This window comes from Coenobita brevimanus, chromosome 79 (genome assembly GCF_032717465.1).
Source record: "Coenobita brevimanus isolate Jiangsu-jjx chromosome 79, ASM3271746v2, whole genome shotgun sequence".
NCBI classification, from domain to species: domain Eukaryota; kingdom Metazoa; phylum Arthropoda; class Malacostraca; order Decapoda; family Coenobitidae; genus Coenobita; species Coenobita brevimanus.
In genome coordinates, this window is record NC_137032.1 from 3,113,456 (window position 1) to 3,140,372 (window position 26,917).

Sequence of the window (26,917 nt, forward strand, 5' to 3'; positions counted from 1 at the left end):
TAGTAGTAGTAATAGTAATAGTAGCAAGAGTAATAATAATAATAAAAATAATAATAATAATAATAATAATAATAATAGACATCCATGTGGAGATAATGGAGAATGAGAGATTAACTACGAGAGTGTAGGTGAGTAAGCTGGACGGGAATGGGGATACCAAGGACGACTTGTTGGGAAGAGGTGCAGAGGAGTATGAGAAAGAGGGTTCTGATTTGGAGATAGGGCAGCATGACAACGGAAATCAGTGTTACATGGAGGCGATTTGTTTGTGGCCACACCTTCCAGGATTAAGGTCTTAGAGAGTGTACAAGGGAGCTGAGTTGAATTTTCGATTTTGGAGTTACTGTATATTAAATCTCTTTCTCGTAATTTTCATATACAATACTCGTAATATATGAATGAAATAGTAGGAAAGGAGAGTTACTAACAGATATACCAAACCATCTCAATGAACCAGAGAGAGAGAGAGAGAGAGAGAGAGAGAAGGGGGGGATAAGGGTGAAAACTAGGAGAGGCGACAATAGTATTAAGCACTTCGACTGGTAATGGGTATGAGAGAGAGAGAGAGAGAGAGAGAGAGAGAGAGAGAGAGAGAGAAGCAAGGGCGAGGAGGGGTAAAGTTCAAGCATATATAGGAAGGAAAAAAATAAATACATGTCAGAAATACATCCAACTTGAAAGAAAGAGAGAATAACATGCAAAGACGAATGGAGAAAAATAAGGAAAAGAAAAAAAAGGAAGTAAAGAAGAAGATTGGGAAAAAATAACGAAATAGAGAGAGGGGGAGTCAGAGGCAGAGACAAAGAAAAAGAAGGAAAGGACGGAAAGAAAGAGTGAAAAGCAGATTGAAAAAGACAGTTAATTAAAGGTTGGAGGACCCGACGAGAGAGAGAGAGAGAGAGAGAGAGAGAGAGAGAGAGAGAGAGGTGGAGGGGTAGTGAGTGAGTGAAAGGCAAATTTGAAAAGACACGAATTATTGAAAGCTGGAGGATCTTATTAAAATCAGAAAAATTGGGCCGGTGATTTGGGAAATAAATTCTTTAGGATTTTGAGACGACTGGCTGTAGAGCACCAGGACGTAATGAGGTGGAGAGAGAGAAAGAGAGAGAGAGAGAGAGAGAGAGAGAGAGAGAGAGAGGGGAGGGGGGCATATAATTCAAAACCCCGTAATTCGAATAGTACGATGCAAGACATGGGTTGGGTAGCATCCAATAACAGGAAAAGAAAAAATACAAAATAGGAATAACCATCATCATCGCCATCATTGTCCTAACCCTGTTGCCACTGATGTACATGAGGTGTACTGTACAGAAACCAGACAAGGAAAAAAAAAATCATCATCATCATCACCATCACCATCATCTCCCCACTAAAGCACTAGGGGTGAATAAACAAGAGTAGAATTGCTCTGGCACCTGCGGCGAGACTCTTATTTCAAACAGTTTGCTGTAAAAAGTAACCAGCCTTATCAGAAAGATCCACTACCCAGATTCTGGAGGTGTCTCAATAGGCGTAAAGTAAGCACTTTTACTAAAGTTGTCGCTAGGTGGCGCCACCTCAGGTGTCAGCTGATGGCAGATTTGGATTCTCCATGTCAAATCAGCTCATATCTTTTATGTCTCCAAAGGCGTCCTTTTAACAAATCCGCCGGAGGCAGATGAAGAAGAAGAACGCTGGCCACCCATTGACCTGCTGTCTATTGCCGCAGGTAAAAATACAACAAACACAAAAATAGCAATAGCCCACTCCACTGTATGGGACGTTACCAAAAAAAAAAAAAAAAAAATAACATCGTACTTAGCCCCTAAACTCCTAAAGCGTGCTCTGTAACACTCTTAGTTGCTACTACAGCGGTTTCTCTTGCAACCACCTCTTCATCCTCATCTTCCTTTGTCTAAAGAATTGGTCCTCTCTTCCCTCTCTCAGCAAGCTGTGAAGTGTAAAAAACACAAATTAGTCCGACAGAAGAAACAAATATTCCCGAGGACGAAGTCGAGGGCCTTGGGTTGCTGAACAAGAATGCGAGTTTTCCGTCAGTCCTTTCATCTATTCATCCGCTCGTTCTTTCGTTTACGTTCTGTATACCGCATGTACGGACTGATTTTGACGATGAGGTATTAAATGAATCCTCTCATCTGACAATATGCGCTCGTCGACATGCTCAGGTCATCCCAAAGTCACAGTGACTACAAAAAGTTAAGACCATATAACAAGCATCTTCTTCAGGAGTATTGGCTTAAAATTATCATTGAAAACAGCTTTCCAAATGCAGTAATTTATTCCTTAATGACTATTTTGATTCAGCTCACAGGAAATTGGTAAATTGCAATATATAGATACATAGATAAATAAATAAATGACTGTGTCGCTAATACATTAGGTTCTGTGGAAAAGCTCAAGAAGAAATGCAGATTAATTCTTTATGTGTATCTCCATGTCGAGCAGAGAAAGAATCATATAGTCTAATAAAATGGTTGCAAAACTAGAGATCAGCACATAACAAAGCATCTAATGCAAAGCATCTAATGCACACAGCAAGGATTATACGAGACATGGTGTTCAAGACTAACGTAGCAACACGTAGCTGATGTTAATCCTGTAGATGTCATTCTGCTACAGTTGTTAACCTTGTTAGCTCATTTTTATGTGACTTGTTTTTGTTGTTGCTGATGTTGTCGTTGCAACATCAGGCTCATATGAATGTGAACCCGTTAAACAGCAGGCTGACGTTGCCTTCGGTAACCATTTTCCTCGAAGAGGATAATGAAGGAATTCCGGGACGTTTGTTAGCTTGGCGGCAGATAATATATCGGGGCCACCACAAGAAGATGTCCCTTACCAACACTTAGTTATTCTTGCTACTACATGACGATTTATAATCCAATGAGGAAGAACCTGTTGCCGAAAGAGTTGATCAAACTTATACTGTGTCTTTTCCATCTAGTCTGCAGAGCCTCTTGCTTGAATAAAAACGTCTGGATGTAGCAAGAGTAGAATACAAATGAGGTCGCCGGGCTGAAGGGGTTGATAATATATATATGTAATCGTAGTTAAAGGGCTAATTATCACCACTGGCAGGTGAGTAATGATACGAACTCTCTCTCTCTCTCTCTCTCTCTCTCACACACACACACACACACACACACACACACACACACACTGTATCTATCACTGTATGTGTATCTATACCGTATCATATTCAGAGCACTCCCGGAATCTAGGAGTGACAGACAGCATAAAATGAGGATGTGCAGGTGAGAGTGTGTTCCTCCCACAGGTAATCAGTCAGTAAATGAGCTTGATATGTAGATCTAATTAGGGCTTGATGTGGTTGTCTTGCTGTTTGTCTTTTTTTTTTGAGGGGGGGGAAGGAGGAGGGAGGAGCATAGAAAAAGAACCTAAGACTGAAACTACATGAGAGACATAAAAATCCCTTCATTTCGAGAAGCCTGGACGCCACATTAAAGGCTGGTCATCATAGGCTGTGGGAAAGACAGACAGAGGAGGACAGTTCCAGAGTTGACCAACTGCATAAATTAAAGAGTGAAAGTACTGATCAGCCCAAACATTCCATAGTTGGACAGAAAAAGAGTGTAGGTTACATCACGTTTATTCTAACCTGGCAAAGATCCTCACCCCACATCTCTTAGTTGGTGGCCATGTGTAGTTAGACTGGAAAGTAAATTTGTTTAATAACCAAGGAGACTATTTTTTTCCTCATATGCAAGGTTTGACGAAATTCACGCAACCACGACTTAGTAATCGAACTGTGAAAGTGGCCCAGTTCCGTCAGATAAAAAAATAAACCGGCCATAGACTGGTGCTGTGTGTTTCCTTTCTGTCCCCGTCTAATATTTAACTTGTATTCTATCAGTCCTTCATGTACACAACTGGTCAACTTTGGAACTGTCTGCTTTACTGTCTTTCCTATTGCTTATGATCGCCAGTATATATATATATTTTTTTACGTATTGTGCGAAATCTCGAAATGAACAAGTCTTGATTTTGGAACTCAGCTGTTTGACACACTTTGGAGAGTACAGACAGATAGACAGACAGATAGATAGATAGATAGATAGGCAGGTAGATGGATAGATAGATAATAGATATAGAAAGATGCCGTTCCATGGATAGGCAGATAGATACAGGAAGGCAAACAGACAAACAACTAAAAATACGAGCAGATACCGTTGTTTTAATTACGTATACATAGGTAGATAGCTGTGTGTGTGTGTGTGTGTGTGTGTGTGTGTGTGTGTGTGTGTGTGTTGAAGTGCACATAGGAGTGTACTCAGTCAAAATTTTGCCGGCATCCGTAATTCGTTGCTCGTGGAAAAATGGCGGTATGATTTGCTAGCTGAGAGAGAGAGAGGGGGGGGGGGAGGAAGGGATGAAGAGGTAAAGGGTGGGAGGAAGAACTGAGAGGGGGACGGAGAGTTGGAAGGGGAAGGCGAGGGGTGATGTGGTGAGAAGAGGAGGTAGGAAGAGAGAAGTATACTAGAGGGAGAGAGAGATGAAGATACAGGAGAGAGAGAGAGAGAGAGAGAGAGAGAGGAGGGAAACTGGGGAGAGAGAGATAATGGTGATAGAAGGGAGGATGGGTGGGGAAAGAGGGGGATGAAGAAGAGGGAGAAAAAATTGAAGATGAAGAGGAAAGAGGGGAGAGTAGAGAAGGGGGGAAAGGGAGAGAGGGGTGGGAGAAAGGGAGATTGAGCTAAGGGGGGGAGGAAGATGGGGGAAGAAGAGAGGGATGAAAAGAAGGTGAAGAGGGAGGAAGAGGGTAGGGAGATGAGGAAAGAGAAGGAATAGAAGAGGGAGGGATCGGGAGAAATGGGAAAGAAAATGGAAAGAGATCGTGGAGGAGGGAGACAGAGGTTAGATGGATGGAGGGGAAGAAGAGATGAGGGAGAAAGGTGGGAGAGGGGAGAGGAAGGGGGACAGAGGGGTTGGGAGAGGAAAGAAGGAAAATAAAGGAGTGGAAAGAAGCAGTGAGCAGAGGAAAGGAGAAGAGGAAATGATAAAGCGAAGAGAGGAAAGGGGAAGAAGTGGAACGAGAGAGAGAGAGAGAGAGAGAGAGAGAGAGAATATAGGGGGGTGGAGATAAAATGACGTATTGATATTTTTCACTGCATTTCAGCCACTACCAGCCAATTTGACTCAGCCTACGGGAGACTAATCAAAAGTGGAAGGTTTGATCTCGCCTTCAGTAACCCCATGACTAATAGAGATCCTTCTGTAACTAAAGAAAATCGTCTGGAGCAACAATAATAAAGGAATTTAAGAATACACGAATACAGTAATAAAAGAAAGTAAGAATGAACGAATGCAAGGGAAAATGAATACAAGAATGAATAACTGCAAAAATACACGAGAACAAGAATAAACAAATACAAGAATACACGAATACAAGAATAAAGGAATACAAGAATGAACGAGTTCATGAATACACGAATACGAGAATTAATGAAAACAAGAATAAACGAATACAACCATAGACGAGGACAAGAATAAAGGAATACAAGAATGAACGAGTACAAGAATACACGAACACCAGAATACACGAAAACAAGAATGAACGAATACAAGAATAAACACATACAAGAATAAACCAATACAAGAAACGAATACAAGAATATAAGAATATGGGAATACAGTAATGAATCAAAGTAAGAATAAACGAATACAAAAGTAAACGAATACAAAAACTGTTCCTTTACTATTTTAGTCAGACTGTATTTGCCAGAAGAGCTTTGGTTTCCCCACAGAGGCGATCAAAACAATTACATTTTTTGTTCCCTCCTTTTTATTTTTTTGTCCTGTATCCCGGCAACAAATCCCTCGGTGGGCAAGGTCTGTGTTCCTAAGTCTCATCCATTCTCTCTCTCTCTCTCTCTCTCTCTCTCTCTCTCTCTCTCTCTTACCATTTTCTGCGTTCATTTACAGGTTTTATGCAGTTTTAGTTTTTACACAGTCGTATTGTCTTTTTTTTTTTTTTTTTATTGTCGTTGGATGGAATCTCTCAGGCGGTAATTATATTTGTAGAAAAGTGTGCCTGTGAAGTAGAGTCAGGATTCCGGGGGCTTGAACAGTGACTGAATGAGTATGTGGCCCATTTGCATCCTGTTGATCTCCCAGTATCTTTGTTTTCTGGACACTATACCTCACCTCACCTGTGCGTAGGAAAAAAGAGGTTGGATGATGATAATGATGGTAATGATGATGATGATGATGATGATGATGATGATGATGATGATAATGATGATGACGATGATGATGATGTTGATAATGATGAAGTTGATGATAATGATTGATGATGATGGTGATGTTGATGATGATGATAATGATGATGATGATGACGATACATGTTTTTGTTCACTTTTATTGCTTGAAGCATACTGTAACTGTTTTTATATACTTTTTAGTCGTATTTTTATCGTTTGAACTCTATAACGATTGTTTACAGCTTTTACATTTTGTTTTTACGCAGTTTACAACCAGTGAAGTCCGCTTTGTGAGCACGTGACGAGCGCCTATCATCATAATTTCATCTTGATGTAAATTTCAGTATTTCTGGTGAAGTATTGAACAGTCACAGAAGAATACTTGAGCTAAAATATTTACTTTCCCACGGTTTCTCTCTCGCACGTTTTCTCTCTGGATGTGCAAATAGCGAGGCGCCGTAGCATTTATCACATGCCCAATATTCGTTTCTCTGCTCCCGACTGGCCGTGTCAACGAACTGCGTCGGTAAACGCTTGGCTGTTGATCGAATTATGAAAGCCAGAAATGGGACGATGCTGATTTCACCCCCTAAACAGAAAAAACGATCATTTAATATTATGAGCATAATATCAGGTATTTCATTGTTAGAAGTCATGCAAGAAAACATAGTGTTATAACATGAAATCTTTTTTAATTCGATTTCATAGTGGAGCATGATAATTGAAGCCCTCTGTACATTCCCTTGGAAAGCTGGGATTCCAAGGGTTTTTTTGGTCTCATGAGTAAATATATAACTCAAAAGAAAATTTATTGCATGTATCTACTACTTGCTAAAAGAATCTCTTCTCCATCTCACATGGTAGAAAAGTTATAACTCTCTGAAAACCATCGCGGTCGGGCCAGGTCAGGTCGGGCAGCGAATTTTTCGGCTGAACGTAAACATCGCTTCGCTCGCTGCGCTCGCTCGCTAGTAAAAACAGGGTATGTTTAGTCGCTGCCACTCCTGCAAACAAAGGGTGTGGTATACAAACAAGACACAAGTATCTTCTCAAAGTTTGACAAATACATAGCGGAAAAAATCAAACCATTCGAAGCAAGCACTAGCAGAAATAGGGTTTCCATTGTATTTCGCCAGTAGTAAATTTTCTTCACACGGAACTGGCAAGATGGTTGCGTCTTTGACTGTACAGGAATAATGTTAAAATTCTCGTAACTGTAATGGTGCAAACGCGTCTCAAGCGCTGCTGAACTGTAGTAAAAACAACTCTTGTGAAATATATAGATTTAGATTTAGATGATGATGATGATGATTATTGTTGTTGTTGTAAGTAGTAGTAGTAGTAATAGTGGTAGTATAGTAGTAGTACCTTTGTGCTCCCTGAGTGAGGTGGACGTAACTAAAAGGGAGGCGAATGACTTAACTCCTTCAGTCAGATAACGTATTTTTGTAGTATACGAGTGCTGCTACCAGAGTATATTATCTTGGTAGAAAATATTTATAGTGGAGGGGCTGGGAACAATTGCCTCTAACCCCTTCACAGTCCGACTTCCCTCCCTTAACTGAGTGTACGATAAAAGACGGATGGTAGTAACAAAAAAAAAAAAATAAAAAAAAAATAAAAAATAAGTCACTGAATGGATGGGGGCCCGTTTATCCTGTTTATGTTGCTGTCTAAATCGAACATATTCAGACGCAAATTTTCCGATCATGTAACTCGGGGAAGAGGCTGGAATAGGAACACTCCTCAGCCGGCCTCAGATGTACAGTTGTGGTCTGGAATATCGCTCCACTTTTTGGTCGAACATCTATGAAAATCTGAAAAATTGGCCGGGTGCCGAAGATCGTATCACTGGGTTTCTAAAGTCATTGTTCACTCTATTGTTATTTATCGTCATGGAGTGGATTGATAGTATAGTGTCCGCTGTAGTATATTCCGATTTTCAGTGCCAGGCATAATATAGATACCAGTGGAAATCAGAATGCCTATGGTGCGTTCATTCTCACCTGACAAAGATCCGTAAGCCCCTTGCAGTTTAGCTGATGGTCAAGTGTAGCCAGACTGAAGGGCAAATTAGACTAGTAACCAAGGAGATTCGATCGTACCTCATAATTAAGGCTCATTGAAATCCATGCATTAGTTTCACCCGACAAAGCTCCGTAACCCGTTTTCAGCTCAGATAATGGTCAAGTGTAGCCAGACTGAAAGGTAAATTTGACTAGTAACCAAGGAGACGCGATCCTATCTCATTACTAAAGCTCATCGAATTCCATGCAACCACGACTTAGTAACTGAGTTGTAGTAGTGACCCAGTGTCGTCAGATGAAAACAGACACCAGGAGGGGTTAATGGAACTGCCTCTAACCCCTCCCCTACTTGAAGTCAAGTAAAAAGAAAAAAAAAAAAGGAAAAAAATTACCAAGGGATGGCAAGCATAATGTACGTCATCATACTGAAGGGGTTGATATTTCCCCATTTTCTATTCATAATTTTTCATATCCAACTGACATTAGAATATTCAGAAAAAATATATATAAAAACTTCATACACGAAAACGTGGGAATAGCTTTGCTGTCAGGGATTGAGAGAGAGAGAGAGAGAGACAGACAGACAGACAGACAGACAGACAGACAGGTAATGCAACGAATATATCAAACGCTGACAGTTTTTTTGCATTTTGCTCATGTAGATGCCTGGTGGTCTAGTGGATTTAGGCGCTCCATCTGAATATGACCCATGAAGGGGTTTAAATTCAACAGGTAGTTAGAGTTTATTGTTCATGTAATGCCACCAGGGGCGAGTGACTGGTCAATCTTGCCTCAGTTTTCTAGAATGAGTGGCCTAGTCCCCGGCACCTACGTCCTTGAGGGAGAGAGAGAGAGAGAGAGAGAGAGAGAGAGAGAGAGAGAGAGAGATATGCAATGCCGTAAAAAAAAAAAAAAAATCCTGTTTCTTGCTTTTGAATCATACCTACCCCATTGCCGTAGCAGAAAAAGGATCTGAGTGATGATGATGATCATAAGGAGAAGGAGGAGGAGGAGGAGGAAGAGAAGGAGAAGGAGAAAGAGGACAAGAATTTTCTTTTTATTTACCTGCAGATTCAAAGACAACTTTCCTTTCAAATCCGTTAGTACATCCATCTTCTTATTGAACAATACTCATCCCGTTTACAATAGGACGAAGAGGGTTTGGATGATAATAATGATCATTCTGATGATAATAATGATGATGTTAAGTTTGATGATGCCAGACAATGAGCGATGATGATGATAAGTCTGTTCACGACGACGACGACGACGACGACGACGATGATGATGATGATGATGATGATGATTTTCGTCCTTAATGCCAGAGTTACAGAATATATCACATCCATCTTCTTAATACATCTAATCCTGGTACTAAATTGCAAGACTGTCCCTGGCCTGAGGCGTTATGCAGCAGGGTTTTTGTCAGCGTCTGATTTACGTCTAGGGCTGCTGACTGCCGGTGCTGACTTCCAGTGCTGACGGTGTGAGGTAGCACCGTGTCCCGTATTCCCGTCGGGTAAGGAAGCTCCCTAACTCCTTTTCCTAAGCGATTTATTATGTTTATTACACATTTCTGTTATATTCCATGTTATCTAAATCAAACATCGTCAGACTCTGCATCAATAACGAACAAAAAGATATTAACCAGCCACATCCAAAAATAAGTCGCCAAGGAAGAGGTTTTTAGGGAGCCTCCTTAACCAACGAGAATACCGTCCTTTGTCTCTGTTCTGCCTGTTTATCGTCAGACGCCTTAATTCCGTAAGAGGTGGCCATAAACAAATCACCCCCATGTTACCCTCTTGTCACCCTGTCCACTGCCATCTATTTACCATTTTTCCAACTCTCTCTCTCTCTCTCTCTCTCTCTCTCTCTCATATATATATATATATATATATATATATATATATATATATATATATATATATATATATATATATATATATATATATATATATATATAGTATATAAACCTCTCCTCTGCTATCTAACTGCCACCACTCCAACTCATACTTCCTCTCTCATATCTCTCAACCCTATCCCTCCATCTCATCTTTGGTCTCCCCTCCTCTCCCCCCCCCCTCTCCCTCACCACCTCACTCACAGACACTCTCCTACAGTCAGTCTCTCTCATTCTCCATCCTTCTCGCTGACATTGTATTTGCTTTATGGTTTATTCACAGTGAAGTCGGACGCGGAACTGCTATCGTATTTATAGTGGCATTGAAGGCTTCGTATCATTTTTTTTTTTTTTTTTAATTTTGAGGGTAGTCCAAACAAAGCGGTTCTCTTCAACTCAGCCGGGTGATTTCTTGCATGTTGCGGGGACGGCTCAGTCACCGTTATCAATATCTGTAATATCTATTCATTTCCTGCTCCCACTGCCACACCCACGCCCACACCAGCAGACTGACCTGTACCAGCAACACATAAGACATTGCCAGGCACGTTTCTACTACCACACAAATTACGGACCAGCTTGTATTTTGCGCATTTCGTCCTAATATCTTCTTATGCTATGGCACACCTTATGTTATGGTATGGTATGGTGTGTCATGTTGTTATGTATATTATGTTATTGTTACGTTATGCTGTTATGTTCCTATGTTATATTACTCTAAATGGGCCATCCTCTATCCCTGGTTAACGTGAACTAGTGTCTTAGACAAGAGGGTATTCCATCCCTCTCACACACACACTCCTCCCCAGCGGACTTCACCCTTAATGAGCACTGCATAATACACTCCTCATGACACTCCACTGTGACGCCCAAATGACACTCCCCTTACACACACACACACACACACACACACACACACACACACACACACACACACACACACACACACACACACACACACATTGACAAATGCATGCATTGAAATTGATGAAACACACACACACACACACACACACACACACACACAGGCTTGCATATATATATATATATATATATATATATATATATATATATATATATATATATATATATATATATATATATATATATATATATATATATATATATATATATATATATATATATATATATATATATATATTGCCAGACGCCTCAATCCCATTTGGGGTGGCCACAAACAAATCGCCTCCAAGTCGCCCTGTCCCCCGCCATTTCACTCCCCTGCTCCCAACTCACACACCCCTCTCTCATATACCTCTCCACCCCATCTCTCCATCTCATCCTCGGCCTCCCCCTCCCTCTTTCCCCCTCCACCTCACTCACATACACTCTCTTCGTCAGTCTTTCACCCTCCATCCTCTCCACATGGCCAAAACCACCTCAGTGTGTTCCTCATAACACTTCCTATCACATCCACATCAACACCACAACGCTCCTTTATATCCTCATTCGTCAGCCTGTCTCTCCATGTGACTCCACAGTCTCCTCTTAAATAACTCATTTCCACTGCTCTCACTCTTGACTTGTGTCCTTCCAACAACGTCCAAGCTTCACTTCCGTACGTTAGAGTTGGTATCACAATACTGTCATGTAGTAACTTTTTCACTTCCATATATATATATATATATATATATATATATATATATATATGTGTGTGTGTGTGTGTGTGTGTGTGTGTGTGTGTGTGTGTGTGTGTGTGTGTGTGTGTACGCCAAAATGTCCCATCATTGTCCCAGCGCCAGGACATTACAATGAAAGGAAGTCGGGGTGAAGGGTGAGATTGTCTTCGTGTACATCAAGATGTGTGATGAAGTAGTGTACACAGTGTAGAAAACAGAGTAGAGGGGGTCTGAAGGGGGCAATAACTGTGCGGTTAACGATGTCATGGGATAATGCTTCATCCATGGGATTGTGGCAGAGTTTACATGGCGTATTGGGGGTCGGTACTCCGGTGATTTCCTCTGGGTAGCGATACCCCAGGCGAATGCGGGCGACGGCCACATCGCAGCGGCGCGGCGGGTGAGGGTGGGGTGCTTGCCATAGGTGTATCTCACGCCACAGTAGTTGTCATAATGATGGATGATGACACTAATGGGACGTTCAGCATCGGTACGTAGGGCTAGGCACTCCCTGGACCCCTCGAGGATTCTCCGGACAATTGTCGTGGACACAGGGAAGCGGATGGCATATAGGGGGAGGTTACAGGTAGCTCGGCTAGGCGATCTGCCTGATCTTGGCGGATGTGACCAACATGATCTGGGATCCAAATAAAAGAAACCCTGAGACCAAGAGCATGAGCCTGATAGAGGAGGGGGTAGAGGGAGAAGAAGAGAGGGGATGGGAGTCGAGAGGAGGGCGGGGTGTGTTGTGAATAATTGATCAGTTACTGTTTAAATAATTCGTTTTCTTCGCCGTACCCTTGAGAGAAAACAGTTAATAAATGGCTAACGAAATCAAAATATTTCAATTACCACTATCACGTAACTTATTTGTGAGTATGGGAGCCTCTGTGGTACAGTGGTAAATTGTGCGTTTTCCTACACTGAAGAACGAGGGTTCACGCCCCGCCAGGGTAATAAACTTTGGGAGCGTTCTTCTGGACACGTACTGCTTGGCGGACATAATGGGTGCCGTGGTTGAACCAGTGTCGCATACTATAAAGTATGCTTGCACCCAGTCGCCTTGCGCGGGCCGATTACACTTGGTTCACAGACTACACACACATCCAAAATCACCTCAACCCTACCATTACACTTACAAGCACTTCTCACCCTACATAGGCTACAATCTCTACCAAAGCCACTCCAACACTACAATTACACTTACAAGCACTTCTTACCCCATAGACAAGCTCTAACAGACAGACAAAGCCTCTTGGTAGATACATTGGCTGTATCGTTCCCACTTCGGTCGGGATAGGCCGGTCCTGCAGTGGACACTCAAACGGCTGATGAGATGAGATGAGAGTTAGGGCCGAGAACCGTGGCTAAGATTAAGTTAGATTAAGGTAGATAATTTTGCAAAAAAAAAAAAAAAAATGGAACATCAGTCTTATTCTTAACACACAATAGCCAAACTTCCCGACTGGACGGATAACGCCAATATTCTGTTGCAGCTGTTGCCAAACTATTTAATGCAGTTGAGAGTGGGTCATGGGAATCTGGGAGTATAAGATTTTGCAGGAGGGATTTGAATCGTAAATTATCTGTTTCACGGTTTCGTGTTAACGTGAAAAATATAATCATAGAACATTGATCACTTTACTTTAAAATGTCTGAAAAATACAATCTCTCCATTGTGAAGGCTCATTCAGATAGAACACCCGGACCGCTGGGGGAGCTCTTGCCCTAAAAAGAGAGAGAGAAAAAAAAACACCACCTGTAAAAAATGATAATCTTGATATAATATTCATAAAGAATTTAGAATATTCATTAGAAATTCTCAACTTGAGAATCACTGCGTATACAACTCAGTCCCTGGGAAGGATTATCTAGCATCCATTTAGTCACAGGGAGGGCTGCTGAGCCTCCCTGGGGGCTGCCTCTGTTCCCTTCTGGTTACGAGTAAGCCCTGTTGCAACCACTGAGCGCAATGGTTGCAACGAATGACTCAGTGCCTCTGGACCTGCCCTTGACGCTAGCAGGGTTCGGCAACAATTGATTAGCACTGAAAGAGGCTGTAGGTCTGCACCAGTACCATTTTTGACACTGAGCTGAGTGAAACAAGACGAAAAAGGAAGAAAATCTGGACCAGGCTACCACCTCCGTCCGATTACTTATATCCTACTTATTCTTACTGCCAACAGACGATATAATTCAGCTGTGGAGAGTTCTCAACCTGAAGGAAACATATATATATATATATATATATATATATATATATATATATATATATATATATATATATATATATATAGCCTCTGGACCTGCCCTTGACGCTAGCAGGGTTCGGCAACAATTGATTAGCACTGAAAGAGGCTGTAGGTCTGCACCAGTACCATTTTTGACACTGAGCTGAGTGAAACAAGACGAAAAAGGAAGAAAATCTGGACCAGGCTACCACCTCCGTCCGATTACTTATATCCTACTTATTCTTACTGCCAACAGACGATATAATTCAGCTGTGGAGAGTTCTCAACCTGAAGGAAACATATATATATATACTCCATTAATCCCTTCACTGATAGAAGCCTTTCTTCCGTTAAGAAAATCGTCTGGTGACTCCAAGAACAATATAGGAAATACGTGATCGGCGTGAAGGGATGAATGTAAAAAAAAAAAAAAAGTGCAGGTTACTCTCATGAAAAACGGTGATGCATAAATGAATTACTCACCAAAACTGAGGTGGCAGAAGGTGGCGAAAACCATCCACTCACTTAGTGTAGTACTGTCCACCTCCTTCAACTGTATTATTCTTTTTCTCAGCCCTCCTCACTTCATATTGCTCCCATAGGGGTGTGTCTCCAGTGATTCCTCGTATTCCTCATGTTTTTATTATTATTATTATTATTATTATTATTATTATTTTTCTTGTGTCAGGGAATGGCTCTACATTGATGCAGCAGCGCCTCAAGGAAAACAAGGTAAGTTAGTCTATACACAATGCTAAAAAAACAATACTACCCTCTATACTGAAACTTGTTAACTATATAATTGATCATACTAGTAGAACCATGCAGGTTATGGCTATATAATGCACTGCGACATTAGCCTACATAGCCTGTTAATGTTATCACTATAAGTTTTAAATGCATGGCTGTCGTCAGTAAGTTAAATCAAGGAAACGTTCTGGGGGTAACTGGGATGATGCAGTGGTCTTGTATCCCAGATCAATGGATGAATAACCCGCCACAAACTGAAAGGCCAAAGTTAAGATGAGCTCCTCGGCTAAGCTACTGTATGACGTCTGGCCTCACCGTCATCAAGCATATGACGTGACTTTGGAGTTATAACAATGGAGAAAGTGGCTTATGATAAAAGAACTAAGTTATTGGTCTACACACATGAAACTTTATTAACAAGATGCAGATTAATGATGATAATGATCGTGGTGGTGATGACGATGATAATAATAATTGATTATTATGATAATTATTATTATTACTATTATTACTACTGCTATTACTACTACTACTTTTTTTTTTTTTTAAATAAGAAATCACCTCCATCCATTGGGGAATTATATAGTGAAGATCAAAACCAACCTTCCTAATACAGTCCACCATTTGGAGTTGTAATGTGAAGGTTAACACTAACCACCGCCGGATTAAGGGGGGGGGGGCCCAAGGGGCCCGGGCCCTGGGCCACCCACCAAGAGGGGGCCTCCCACCAGAGCAACTTGTGTTCATTTCATTTCGTGTTTATGCATTACATATTACAGCATTGGATGAATAGTCCCCGTTCAGTATTTCCTAACTAAAAGTGTCCTATTTATATATTAGGATTTAGGTTACCAGTCTGTGGTGTATGCCATTGGGGAAGTTGGAAAGGGGGCCTCCCTTCCAAGCGGGCCCCGGGCCTCCCACATACTTAATCCAGCCGTGACACTAACCCTCATATTACAATCCATTGGCCCCAAGCACGCCAACGGCTGTAGTTACCAACCATCTACTATTACTATTATTATTTTATTTTATATTTATTGATATTACAGTGTAAATAAAAACATTAAACTATTGGAGTCGCTGGTCTATGCGACCCTCGACTACTGTAGCTTCCTAATCCATACCCGCCAGAGAGACAGGCCTGAGGGCTGATGATCTTGTGCTCCTGAGACACAGCAGAGCAGACCTCACGAGGGAGAATGACAGTCGACATCTCATCCAGGCCATAACAGAACTCTGCGATTGACGTTTCTTCTCAGAAAGAATCTCTGCCAGTTTCGAGTAGAATCTCACCGTCTCTGGACCCATCCCACCTGATGTTGCGAACACAAGGGCAGTGAATCGACCGTGGTCCACATGTTGGATCCTTTCTTGATAATTTCTATTTTTTTCTTGTTCATTCCTTTTGTGTGCAGCTTCGAGAGACAGTTCACGATGACATGCTGCCATGGGATCGAATATCCTGATGTCGAAAAACGCCCTCTCTGCCCACATGTCCAGAAACCTCGAGCACTGACATCCACTCTTGCATCATTTGATGTGTTTGCTGTTCTGTGGGTGAAGTGCTCGCCGTCCAGGGGCAGCAGAGCTGGCTCAATCGTGACATCATGGCATATTTCCTGCAGCATTTTGGCAGTGAGGTCGCGTCTTCATCGTGTCGGATGCAAACAAAGCCTCCCCTCTTGCATACCATTGCATGGTTTGCATCAGAGGCAGTGCCATAGGCACAGTGTTGAGGTAGGTTCTCTATTGGCCACCCATATCTCAAGGCTATGGCGTCAATAAATTCTTGTTTGTTGAAGTGGAAGACTTTTGCCTTGAGAGGCCGGTTTGTCAACCAGTTTGATGCCCCAACCTCCTGTGCAATTTCAACTCTTCTGCACTGGTCTGGTGTTAGATGTTCGTTTATGTGCTGCAGCTGGTCTTTTTGTCTTGCTTCACGCTCCTTGCTTATCTGTGTCTTTATGTCTTTCTGCCTTTGGTGGTCGATATCACTCGTCTCAACCTGGACACAGATCTTCTGTGACAAGGATTCGGTGAGCCTGATTGAATTTCTGTGTTCGTAACTTGCCACGGCTACTGGATTTATAATGCCAAGGCCTCCCATCCTGGGTGGTAGTGCTAGAAGGTCCCTTTCTTCTGGTGTGGGGATGTGGCCATTGGGAGGAATGAATCCCTGATTGCATCCTCTAGTGGTTGTAACAGCAACTCGATGTCTGGTATGGTTCTCATCACGAAGGTCCACCTGTGCTTTACACCATAGGTAAATGCACTGTATGCTGCATGGGGTTCTGTTTTTGCGTGGCTGGATAGTGTATGAATTTCTTCTAGCCTTGCCTTTACCTCATCACTCACATATTGATCTTTGAATTCCTTGGTTCCAGTCACAGCCCCTAGATGCCTCTGACCTTCCTTGGTCACTATCACGTTTGTGCCTCTAAATGCTTCCTGTGCATCTTGATAGTAAGCTGGTTTCACGATCAAAATGGACTTACTTGCATTAGGGTAGTAACCTATTTCAGGGCCATGAGATGTTACAAGGTCCCACCATTTCCTCACATCCTCAACCTTGCCAGCACCCGTGAGATCATCTGCATAGGCTACCTGTTTTACATTGGTGGCCTCTTATTTGATCTGTTGTTGCGGCACTGTCATCGCCAAGGCGTACATATCCATGGCAACGGGGTTCGCCTGGGTAGTTCCTTCTGTGGACTGGATTACACCGACATCGTGAGCAGCTGTCTTACCCACAATGTAGAGGTCTGTTGGTTCTTTGTAGGTGTTTTCCACATACTGGGCAAATGCTGGGCATTTAACCTTGATATTGTGCAACATTGCCTCCCGGTTGATGGAATTAAATGCATTTGAAGCATCAACTAATAATACTGCCTGACAGTCCTCTTCTTCAAATATTTTCCTCATGGAGTGAACTGCTGTCTCACCTACTGCCTGCTGGCCTGCACACACTTGGAGGTTGCCATCTGCCTGCTTCACATCATCTTTCACCACCTCCATGATGCATTTTCCTATAATCCGTCTTCAGACTTCACCCACCCCGATGGGCCTGCATCCAGGATTCTTATCAAGGGGGATTAGTCTGCAAGCCGTCAGTGCTTCGATGTTACTACACTGACTTGAAGCCAGCTTCCTCGCCAGTGAGGCAGTGGTATTACTACTACTACTACTACTACTACTGCTACTACTTCTACTACTTTCATTATTATCATTATCATTGTTATTATGGTAAACCTACTCTTTACAAGTACTTAAAGCAGCAGAAACACCTTACCAAATCAGATTTGATTTTATTTGTTAACATTATATTGTTGAGACAGTTACAGAATACTTATACAATAAAAGGGGGTGGTGGATTTTGCCACACGCCTCCCTCAACAAATACTTTGTTTTATACAATCAGTGGGCACAAAATTACGCCCTATTATAAGTAGGCCTATTAGCTATATTATGCATTGAAAGATGTAAATGGATATATAAGGCATATTACATACAGGAGTGAGTAATAATAGCAGGGCAGCAGAGAAGGTAAGGTCCCGTAGGATTGGAAGTCAGGTATAATATTCCCCTGTACAAAGGAAAAGGGGAAAAAAAAAGCATGTGGTAATCATAGGGCCATTTGTCTTCTTAGTGTAGTAGGAAAAGTATATGGTAGGATACTTATTGACAGAGTTAGGGAAATAACAGAGGAATTAGTTGGAGAAGAACAGGGAGGATTTAGGAAGGGGAGAAGTTGTGTAGATCAGATATTCATTCTTAGATCTTTAGTGGAAAAGTTTCTAGAGAAGGGAAAGAAGTTGTATGCGGCCTTCATGGCTTTGGAGAATGCATATGACAGGGTGGATAGACAAGGATTATGGAAAGTATTAAGAATATATGGAGTAAATGGGAAGTTGTTGAATGCCGTGAAGGGTAGGTATGAGGGTGCTAAGGCTGCAGTGCGCGTGGACAGTTAACTAAGTGAATTTTTCTATTTGAAGGTTGGATTGAAACAAGGATGTGTCATGTCTCCATAGTTGTTCAGTCTGTATATTGATGGGGTTATAAAAGAGATACAAGGTATGGCAGTGGATACTGGAGCGGCCCTAATGAGAGAGGGCAGTGTGTGGAAACTCCCTGTACTGTTTTTTTGCTGATGATACTGTGTTGTTAAGTGACGACGAGTTTGGGAGAGTGTGTAAGAAACGAAATCAAGAGGTGAATGTAGGGAAGAGTAAAGTTATGGTCTTCGAGAGAAGTGAAGTCACTGATTGTACAATGAGATTGGATGAGGAGGAAATGGAAAATGTGAGTGCATTTAAGTACTTGACTAGTGTGATGAGTAACGATGGAAGTTTAGAGGGTAAAGTGCTTGTAAGGGTACAACAAGGAAGAAAGGTTCCTGGTTCTTTGGAAGCAGCGATAAGAAACACGGATGTGAGCATGGAAATGAAAAAGTTACGGCATAACAGTACTGTATTGTGATACCAACTCTAACGTATGGAAGTGAAGCTTGGTCCTTGTTGGAGGGACACAAGTCAAGAGTGAGAACAGTGGAAATGAGTTATTTGAGAGGAGCATGTGGAGTCACATGGAGAGACAGGCTGACAAACGAGGAAGTGAAAGAATGTTGTCGTGTGGATGTGGGTGTGATTGGAAGCATTAGGAGAAACACATTGAGGTGGTTTTGCCATGTGGAGAGGATGGAGAATGAGAGACTGATGAGGAGAATGTGAGTGAGGTGGAGGGGGGGAGAGGGAGAGGGAGGCCAATGATGAGATGAAGGGATGGAGTGGAAAGGTATGTGAGAGAGGGGTGTGTGAGCTGGGAGCTGGGCAGTGAAATGGCGGGGGACAGAGCGACATGGAGGCGATTTGTTTGTGGCCACTCTTTGCGGGATTAAGGCGTCTGGCGATAGATAGATAGATAGATAGATTTATTATATTATTTAATAATATTATAATAATATAATTTGTTATTATTATTATTATTATTATTATTATTATTATTATGATGATGATGATGATGATGATGATGATTATTATTATTATTATTATTATGTGGAGTCACATGGAGAGACAGACTGACATGAGGAAGTGAATTAAGGAGCGTTGTGGTGTGGATGTGGATGTGATAGGATGCGTTAGGAGAAACACACTGAGGTGGTTTGGCCATGTGGAGAGGATGAGCGAGAAACTGACGAGGAGAGTGTACAGTATATGTGAGTGAGGCCAGGATGAGCTGGAGGGATGCAGTGGAGAGGTGTATGAGAGAAGGGAGTGTGAGTTGGGAGCAGGGCAGTGAAATGACGGGAGACAGGGCGACATGGAGGCGATTTGTTTGTGGCCACCCCTTGTGGGATTAAGGCCTCTGGCAAAAGATATATAGAGAATATTGTTGTTGTTGTTGTTATTATTATTATTATTATTATTATTATTATTGTTATTAATATCATTCTACTGTAATGGAGAAAGTGACTCATGCCGAAAAATTATACCCTTGTAAATATGTGTAGCCTATGGATAGGATAAAGAAACTGAGACCAACATATAAAAATTGTACACTACAAAAATAAGAATAAACGCAAGTTACATGTAAAGATAAAATTTTCCCATTATTTGGACAAAAATAATGACACTCAATGAAGCAAAGCGTTAAGTGGCTCGTATGATTGTTTTGTAAAGATGCTCAGTTGATGGCGGAGTATCAGCTGTTGTGGTGGAGATGTCTAACTCCAGCGTTTTAGAACAGATTGTGCTATATCAGAGGAAGCTGAAGAAATATTCCGCCACCAATGAAACAGACAAGGTATATTGAGAAATGAAGTTTAGATGTATATTGTGAAGCTGGGTTAGTATTTTCCCAGTTAGGAAGAATCTAGCAGACGTGACCTAAGAGACAGTCAAGCATCCTGTGTTTGTGGTTGTAAGCCGCGTTTTCACTAGTATTTAATCTCGCATTTTCAAGTAGTTGTATTTTGAACGAAGTCACGGGAAATGGTTAATCATCCTGTATAGGAATAGGCTGTTTGAACCTCAAGAAAGGAAGCAGTGCGTAAATTTCACTTTTCCGTTCCAGGCCAAGGTGGGTCATGTCAGGTTTGATGTGTGCTGCAGTTGTATTTCTGTATGTAAATTATTATTTTTTTATTTGTATCACTTGTTAGTTAGTCATGCGAGAGAAGATTATGATGATGGTAGACAGGATATCTGAGTCAGATTTTTAAAACTGGAAATTAGATACTGACGTAGGTTTGGCCTGATTAAATTTTCATCTCCATAGGTATAGGTTATCTGCAGAAAATGCCAGATTCCTATTGTATGATTCCCCACCCCCCCTACCATAGCAACTACCGGTATTTAGCAGAAGCCATAGCCTGATGTTAGCAGCGTGATGTGTGCTACATCTGTATTTCATTGTGTATCGTTTGTTGTTTGTAATATTTCAAGTCAGTAATGAGAAATAGAAACATATCATAACCTTGCAATATAGTGACCTTCATAATTTTGTGACACCATTTTTAATATGTGACAAAGTTGATTTGCAGTAGAAGTATTATAGAAGAAAAATGGGTCTGAATGCAGGAACACATCCAAGCATATAGGCTGGTTTACAGTTGTACTTTTTGTATAACAAACTTTTAGAAAGCCCTTGATAGCACTGGAAGTAAAAAGATATACTAATCCATGACCACACAGGAAAAATACAGAGCTTGAGTTACAGACAGAAAAGCCTCTTCTGGATCTTCCCTACTTGAGTCTGAGTAAGTACAGTATATAATGCTTTACCAGATGAGTCCAGCTACATTATATTTTACAGATAAACAATTGTGAGAAAAGTAATTTTGGTACATATGCAACACAGATAAGTCAGTATTGAATTTTGATTCCACGAAATGATTGGAAAAAAACAAAATACTGTACTGTATGCCAGTTTGGGGGTACCGTGTTTAAGGAAGCAGCCAGGTCACTCGGGGCAGTGTGTTCACTGATGAGCTGTCCGACTGGCCACTTTGTTTACCAACCATTGCTCCGACTGGACACAGTGTATCAGACATGCTCAAATATACACAAGGACAGAAAGTACTAATAACTTTGTCAAAGCTATGTGAAACATTGATTTAACCAAACCCAGCATAACATAATCCAACCTTTGACAGCCAGTTTTCAAATTTAAAAACATGAGGATGGCCAGCCACTGGTAGATGTCGGCGGAATATTTACAAGCCAACGGCCATACCACGTTGAGTACACCGCTTCCCGTCCGATCAGCGAAGTTAAGCAACGTTGGGTCTGGTTAGTACTTGGATGGGTGACCGCCTGGGAACACCAGATGCTGTTGGCATAACTCCCTACGTGTCAAGTGGGGTTGGTGGAAGATTAGTGCCCCTCCCTGTAAAACAATTAACTCTAAGCCCTTGGCCACCCCGTTTGGGATACATGGCGTCTGGCAATGAATGAATGAATGAAAAAAATCCTCAGCATTCAGAGGTAAGTTTATAAATATGCCCAGTAGCTGTGGTAATCCAGGAAAAATAACAAGTAACTTGTGAAAGACTCATTTCAGTAGAAAATATGGAAATGCCATGCCTGTTTGGTAAAGAATTCATCAAACTATGACTGAGATATCAAGGTCTATCTATCTATAGCCCCATGCCCTAATCTCTCAAAGGGTGGTGGCCGACAAAATGCCTCCAAGTCACTCTGTCACCCACTATTTCACTGCCCTCCCCCCTCCCTCATATACCTCTCAACTCCATCCCTCCATCTCATCCTCAGTCTTCCCCTCTCTCCCTCCCTCCACTTCACCTACATGCACCCTCTTAGTCTTTCATTCTCCATTCTCTCCACATGTCAAAGTGATAGTGTTAATAATTGCATAATTTTATAGATGTTAATTAACAACTTCACACAAATCACAACAAATGCCTTTCAGGTAATTTCATTGTTGTGTGCGACATTCTCTAGCTAGAATTTCCACTGCATTTTCCTCCAGCTCTCTCAAATTTATGCACGACTTTCCTCAAGCCTGTCTATTACATATTAACACAATATTAATGTCTCTTATGTAGGTAGTGTGTTATGCTATTTTAGTCCCTTTACAGAAGCATTAGTTACATTGAGTGTGTGGATGGTGAGTGACCCCACCAACCACATACATAGTAGCTAATACAGCGCTGGTTGGTTGGTTACCGTTGACAAGCCGGTTGTGACACCTCAACGCCAGATATTGTATAGAACTGCCAGCTGCATCCTGTGTCGGCAACAGTTATTACATAATTTCGCTGGATATTGTTTTAATAGAGCTGAGTTGGCAGTGCTGGATAATGCGTTGGGCCAGAAATTGTGACAATGGGTAATTGAGAGTTTACAGTATTCTATTCCAGCTAACATCAGGTGACCATTTTCAACTGAGAGTGAGTAGAGGGACATGTGGAACAGTAAATGAGAAACCTCAAAATGATTACTAATCTGGACTTAACTGCTCCCCCCCCCTTTTTTTAAATTGAAAATAAAATCAAAGGACTTCTTTGCTATCCTTGTCTTATTCCAGTAGTTTAATCACTCTTGTGGAAGCTGCTTAGCATGGGCCAAGTGGCCTACTGCAGTTATCTTCTCTTTGTATGTTCTTATGTTCATAGGACATACCTGACCTAATTCTTACCGTACTTTCTCCTGTTGGTTTAATTGAGCTAACAAGATTACCTAGCTATTAGAGGTTAATGAAGGCTGTATCTAATACCTCCAGTTTGAAAAAATCTCACCTAAGCTGAATAAATCATCTGGAGATAGAAAAAAAAAAAACACACATCAGAATTAAAAGGAGTTAAAACATGTGAATATCTGAGAGGAATATCTCTCATGTACACATACCGTAACCTGGGGCAATTGGGCCCTGGGCAGGGTAATCTGGCCCCTGCTATGGTTACATTCATTTTTTTTTATTTTTTCAATATATATAATTTAGCTGCACATAATAATAGATATGCATTTTGTTCAGTGATATATTGAGCACATTTTGCAACCACTGTGTTATTAATTTGAAAAAATTCCTGGCACTTGTAACTCGCATATGCCAAAAATGGATAATCTACATTTTTTTTCTTTTTTTTTAGATAGGGAAACACTAAGGTATTTTTCAGTATATAGAAATTAAGCCGTATCCTTTATTTCTTAGTCATAAGCTGCATATATGATAAGGTACATGTGGTGATATTTGTACTGTAGGTTGCTAGAGGTATTGGCGACCTTGCCAGGATACAAAAACTGACGATGGGGCAATTGGGCCCCGTAAGATGGGGAAATTGGGCCACCATCACTGATGTGTTTATATTTTGCATTAACTTCAGTTACAGGCTTTGCATGGTAAATAGCTTATAATTCTCACTTGCAGGAATCTATCCCATTGACAAAGATCGCATCATGAGGAAAATTACAAATGAAAATGTAAAACCCGCACATGACCTAGTGAGCCCTCTTATTCTTGAACATTTAAGACAGATTAGAGAGTCTGTTGCCACCAACCCTAATGTCACTTGCCATGGAAAGCATGTGCAGGTGGAGCCTGGGAAAAGCATTTCTCTGCAGGAATTAGCATCCGGTACATCTGCCAGTTCTGTGTCTAGACCCGCGAAACGTTGTGCTAGTGCTAGTGGTCGTGGGGGAAGTAAGGGTAAGGTGGCTAAAATACCGGTACCGGTAGATTCCCCTTCATCCTCTGACAGTGATGTAAATGCTGATGACCGTTTTGAAGAGACAATGGGAGAGGATAGAGGTTTGGACGTGCCAGTGGGAGGGGATGAACATGAACAGGGGAATAATGGTGGCACCTCGGACAGTGACACAGGATGGAACATTGAAGAGGTTAGTGTGTCAAAGCACAAGGTGGAGGAACTACCAGAAGATGCCTTGGAAGTTGGAGACTATGTTTTAGTTAAATTTAGTGGAAAGAAAACAAATTATCATTTTGTTGCTACTCTTAGAAATTTAGTAGAGCCTGAAAAAACAACTTGGGATGTGAAATACTTTAGACGTGACTGTGAAGCAGATGTAAGCTCTTTCATGTTTAAGGAGCCTGCAAATCCCGATTTCTTGGAAACTCCTATTTGTGACATTGTAAAAAAGCTACCAAAACCTGTATTTCTCAAAAACAAACTTTGTTTCACTAATACTGAGTGTTGTACTGGTCTCATTATTAGGTAAATGCTGTTCAAACCAGAGTTATATTTTCAGACTGTCACTTTATTTTCTATTTTTCATATATCTTCATCTTATAAACACGTATATTATGGTTAGTATACAAAAGAGGAATGTTCCTTTAAGTTATGATTTAATTGTAACTCACGTGTGTTACTGTACATGCTTATAATTTTCAAATTAAGAGGTTTAGTTCAGGTACGGCGCAATTGCCCCAAAGTGCGGGGCAAATGGGCCCCCACATGCTTAGCCTTGTCATGTAGTTAATTATTGCAACAAAATTGTGCCTTATGTTTCATGTGATACAGGACCACAGATGTATAAATTCATGCAATAAAATTTGGGATATCAAATACTGAGTGAAATTTAAAGACCAAAAACCTCGAAAAAAGGGACCCGAATGCCCCAAGTTACGGTATATCTACCTGACGGAGTCAGTTAGATATATAAGAAATGCATCTGTAAACAAAAACATCAAAAAATATGTTCTTATGATCAGGCTTGTGAAGTGGATCCAGGATTCTGGGGGCTTGAATATTGTGGAATGTTTGTGTGGACCAGTTTACAGTACTATACATGGTGTCAGTTCTCCCACATTTGTACTTTCTCTATCCTTGTGTCAGAATCATGCCTCTCTCTACCCTTAGAAAGAAAAAAATTGAGGTCAGGATGATGACGATACAGTGATGATGATTTATATGGTGGAAGGAAAAATATCAGGTTAATGACTTTTGACTGGGGGGGAGGGGGTATCTCAGGCTGGATGTTGGTGAGCTACATCTAATTTTCTTTTCAGCTGCTTTACTACATACATAAGTTAAAGCACCTGAACATCCGAGTGAGCCATCTGGAGGAAACTGGAGTGGGCCGCTCTGTCAATGTTCTCCGCCAGCATAAGGGTATTGTTGCTGACAAGGCGAAGGCATTGGTCAACAAATGGAAGGATATGGTGAATGAGGAAGAGGAGGAGGAGGAAGAAGATGAGGAAGAAGAGGGTGAGCCTGAAGAGGAAGGTGGTCATGATGATGGACAGGGAGAACAACCTGACCATCCAGATAAGGTGAGTGAAGTCATATAGCAACAGATGTATATCAGTAAACCCTTGATTGTGATTAGCATTTAGCTATGGTATTAAAACATGGGAATGTTATTGTTGTGGCTCCAGGCTCATCTGAACATAAACCTGCTGGACTGTAGGCTGAAGTAGCCATTCTACAGTACACCATCGTACGGGTGGTAGAGGGGGAGTTATGGATGTTTGTACAATCAGTCAGTGCCATGAGTTGAAGGCATCTCTGTCGAACATAAGGGACAATAACATACAGTTTTGAGCATAAGTTTGCCAGCACGTCTTTTCTGGCTGTAGCAGTAGAAAGTGTTACATGAACAATTTGTGTGCTCGCAGTATGCAGCACACAACAAAAAGTATGAGAAGGAGTAGTATGCTATATACAGTATGCCATTTTGGGAGGAATGAGAAGTATGTAAGGCAGAACACAGTTCTGGGACAGGATTATCAGTAAACTTTGGTGATGGTTGTATAGATACAATCAAGGTTAAGCCATACCACCCAACACTCCCTGTGGTCCTCCTTCCTCTGAGTAATAATTAGTGTTCCATCATAATCAAGAGTTTAAATTATAAAGAGTTAACTGGTACTGTCTGACATTCATGTTTGTATCTAGTCAACTCAAACTTCCCATCTCAGTCTGTATTTCCCTCAGCCTGTGACAGATCTTTTAAACACAGTGTAGAGGATGGAGGGTGAAAGACTGATGAAGAGAGTGTATGTGAGTGAGGTGGAGGGGGGAAGAGGGAGGGGGAGGCCGAGGATGAAATGGAGGGATGGGGTGGAGAGGTATATGAGAGAGGGGGGTGCGAGTTGGGAGCAGGGCAGTGAAATGGCGGGGGACAGGGCGACTTGGAGGCAATCTGTTCGTGGCCACCCCAAG

At 41.4% G+C, this 26,917-nt stretch overlaps 1 protein-coding gene and 1 non-coding gene across 2 annotated transcripts in view; both read left to right on the plus strand.

Annotated features, from left to right (window-relative positions):
- Positions 1 to 13,763: 13,763 nt before the first annotated feature.
- EloA (transcription elongation factor elongin A) overlaps positions 13,764 to 26,917 on the plus strand; it is a 59,558-nt gene continuing 46,404 nt past the window's right edge. Inside the window, exons 1-3 of the mRNA XM_080279545.1 lie at positions 13,764 to 13,816; positions 20,454 to 20,577; positions 25,762 to 26,025. Of these exons, the coding sequence (XP_080135671.1) occupies positions 13,764 to 13,816; positions 20,454 to 20,577; positions 25,762 to 26,025 (441 nt within the window). The remainder of the gene's footprint in view (positions 13,817 to 20,453; positions 20,578 to 25,761; positions 26,026 to 26,917) is intronic.
- LOC145409118 (5S ribosomal RNA) lies at positions 21,995 to 22,113 on the plus strand. The gene has a single exon (XR_013899043.1). It is a non-coding gene; the product is annotated as a 5S ribosomal RNA (ribosomal RNA).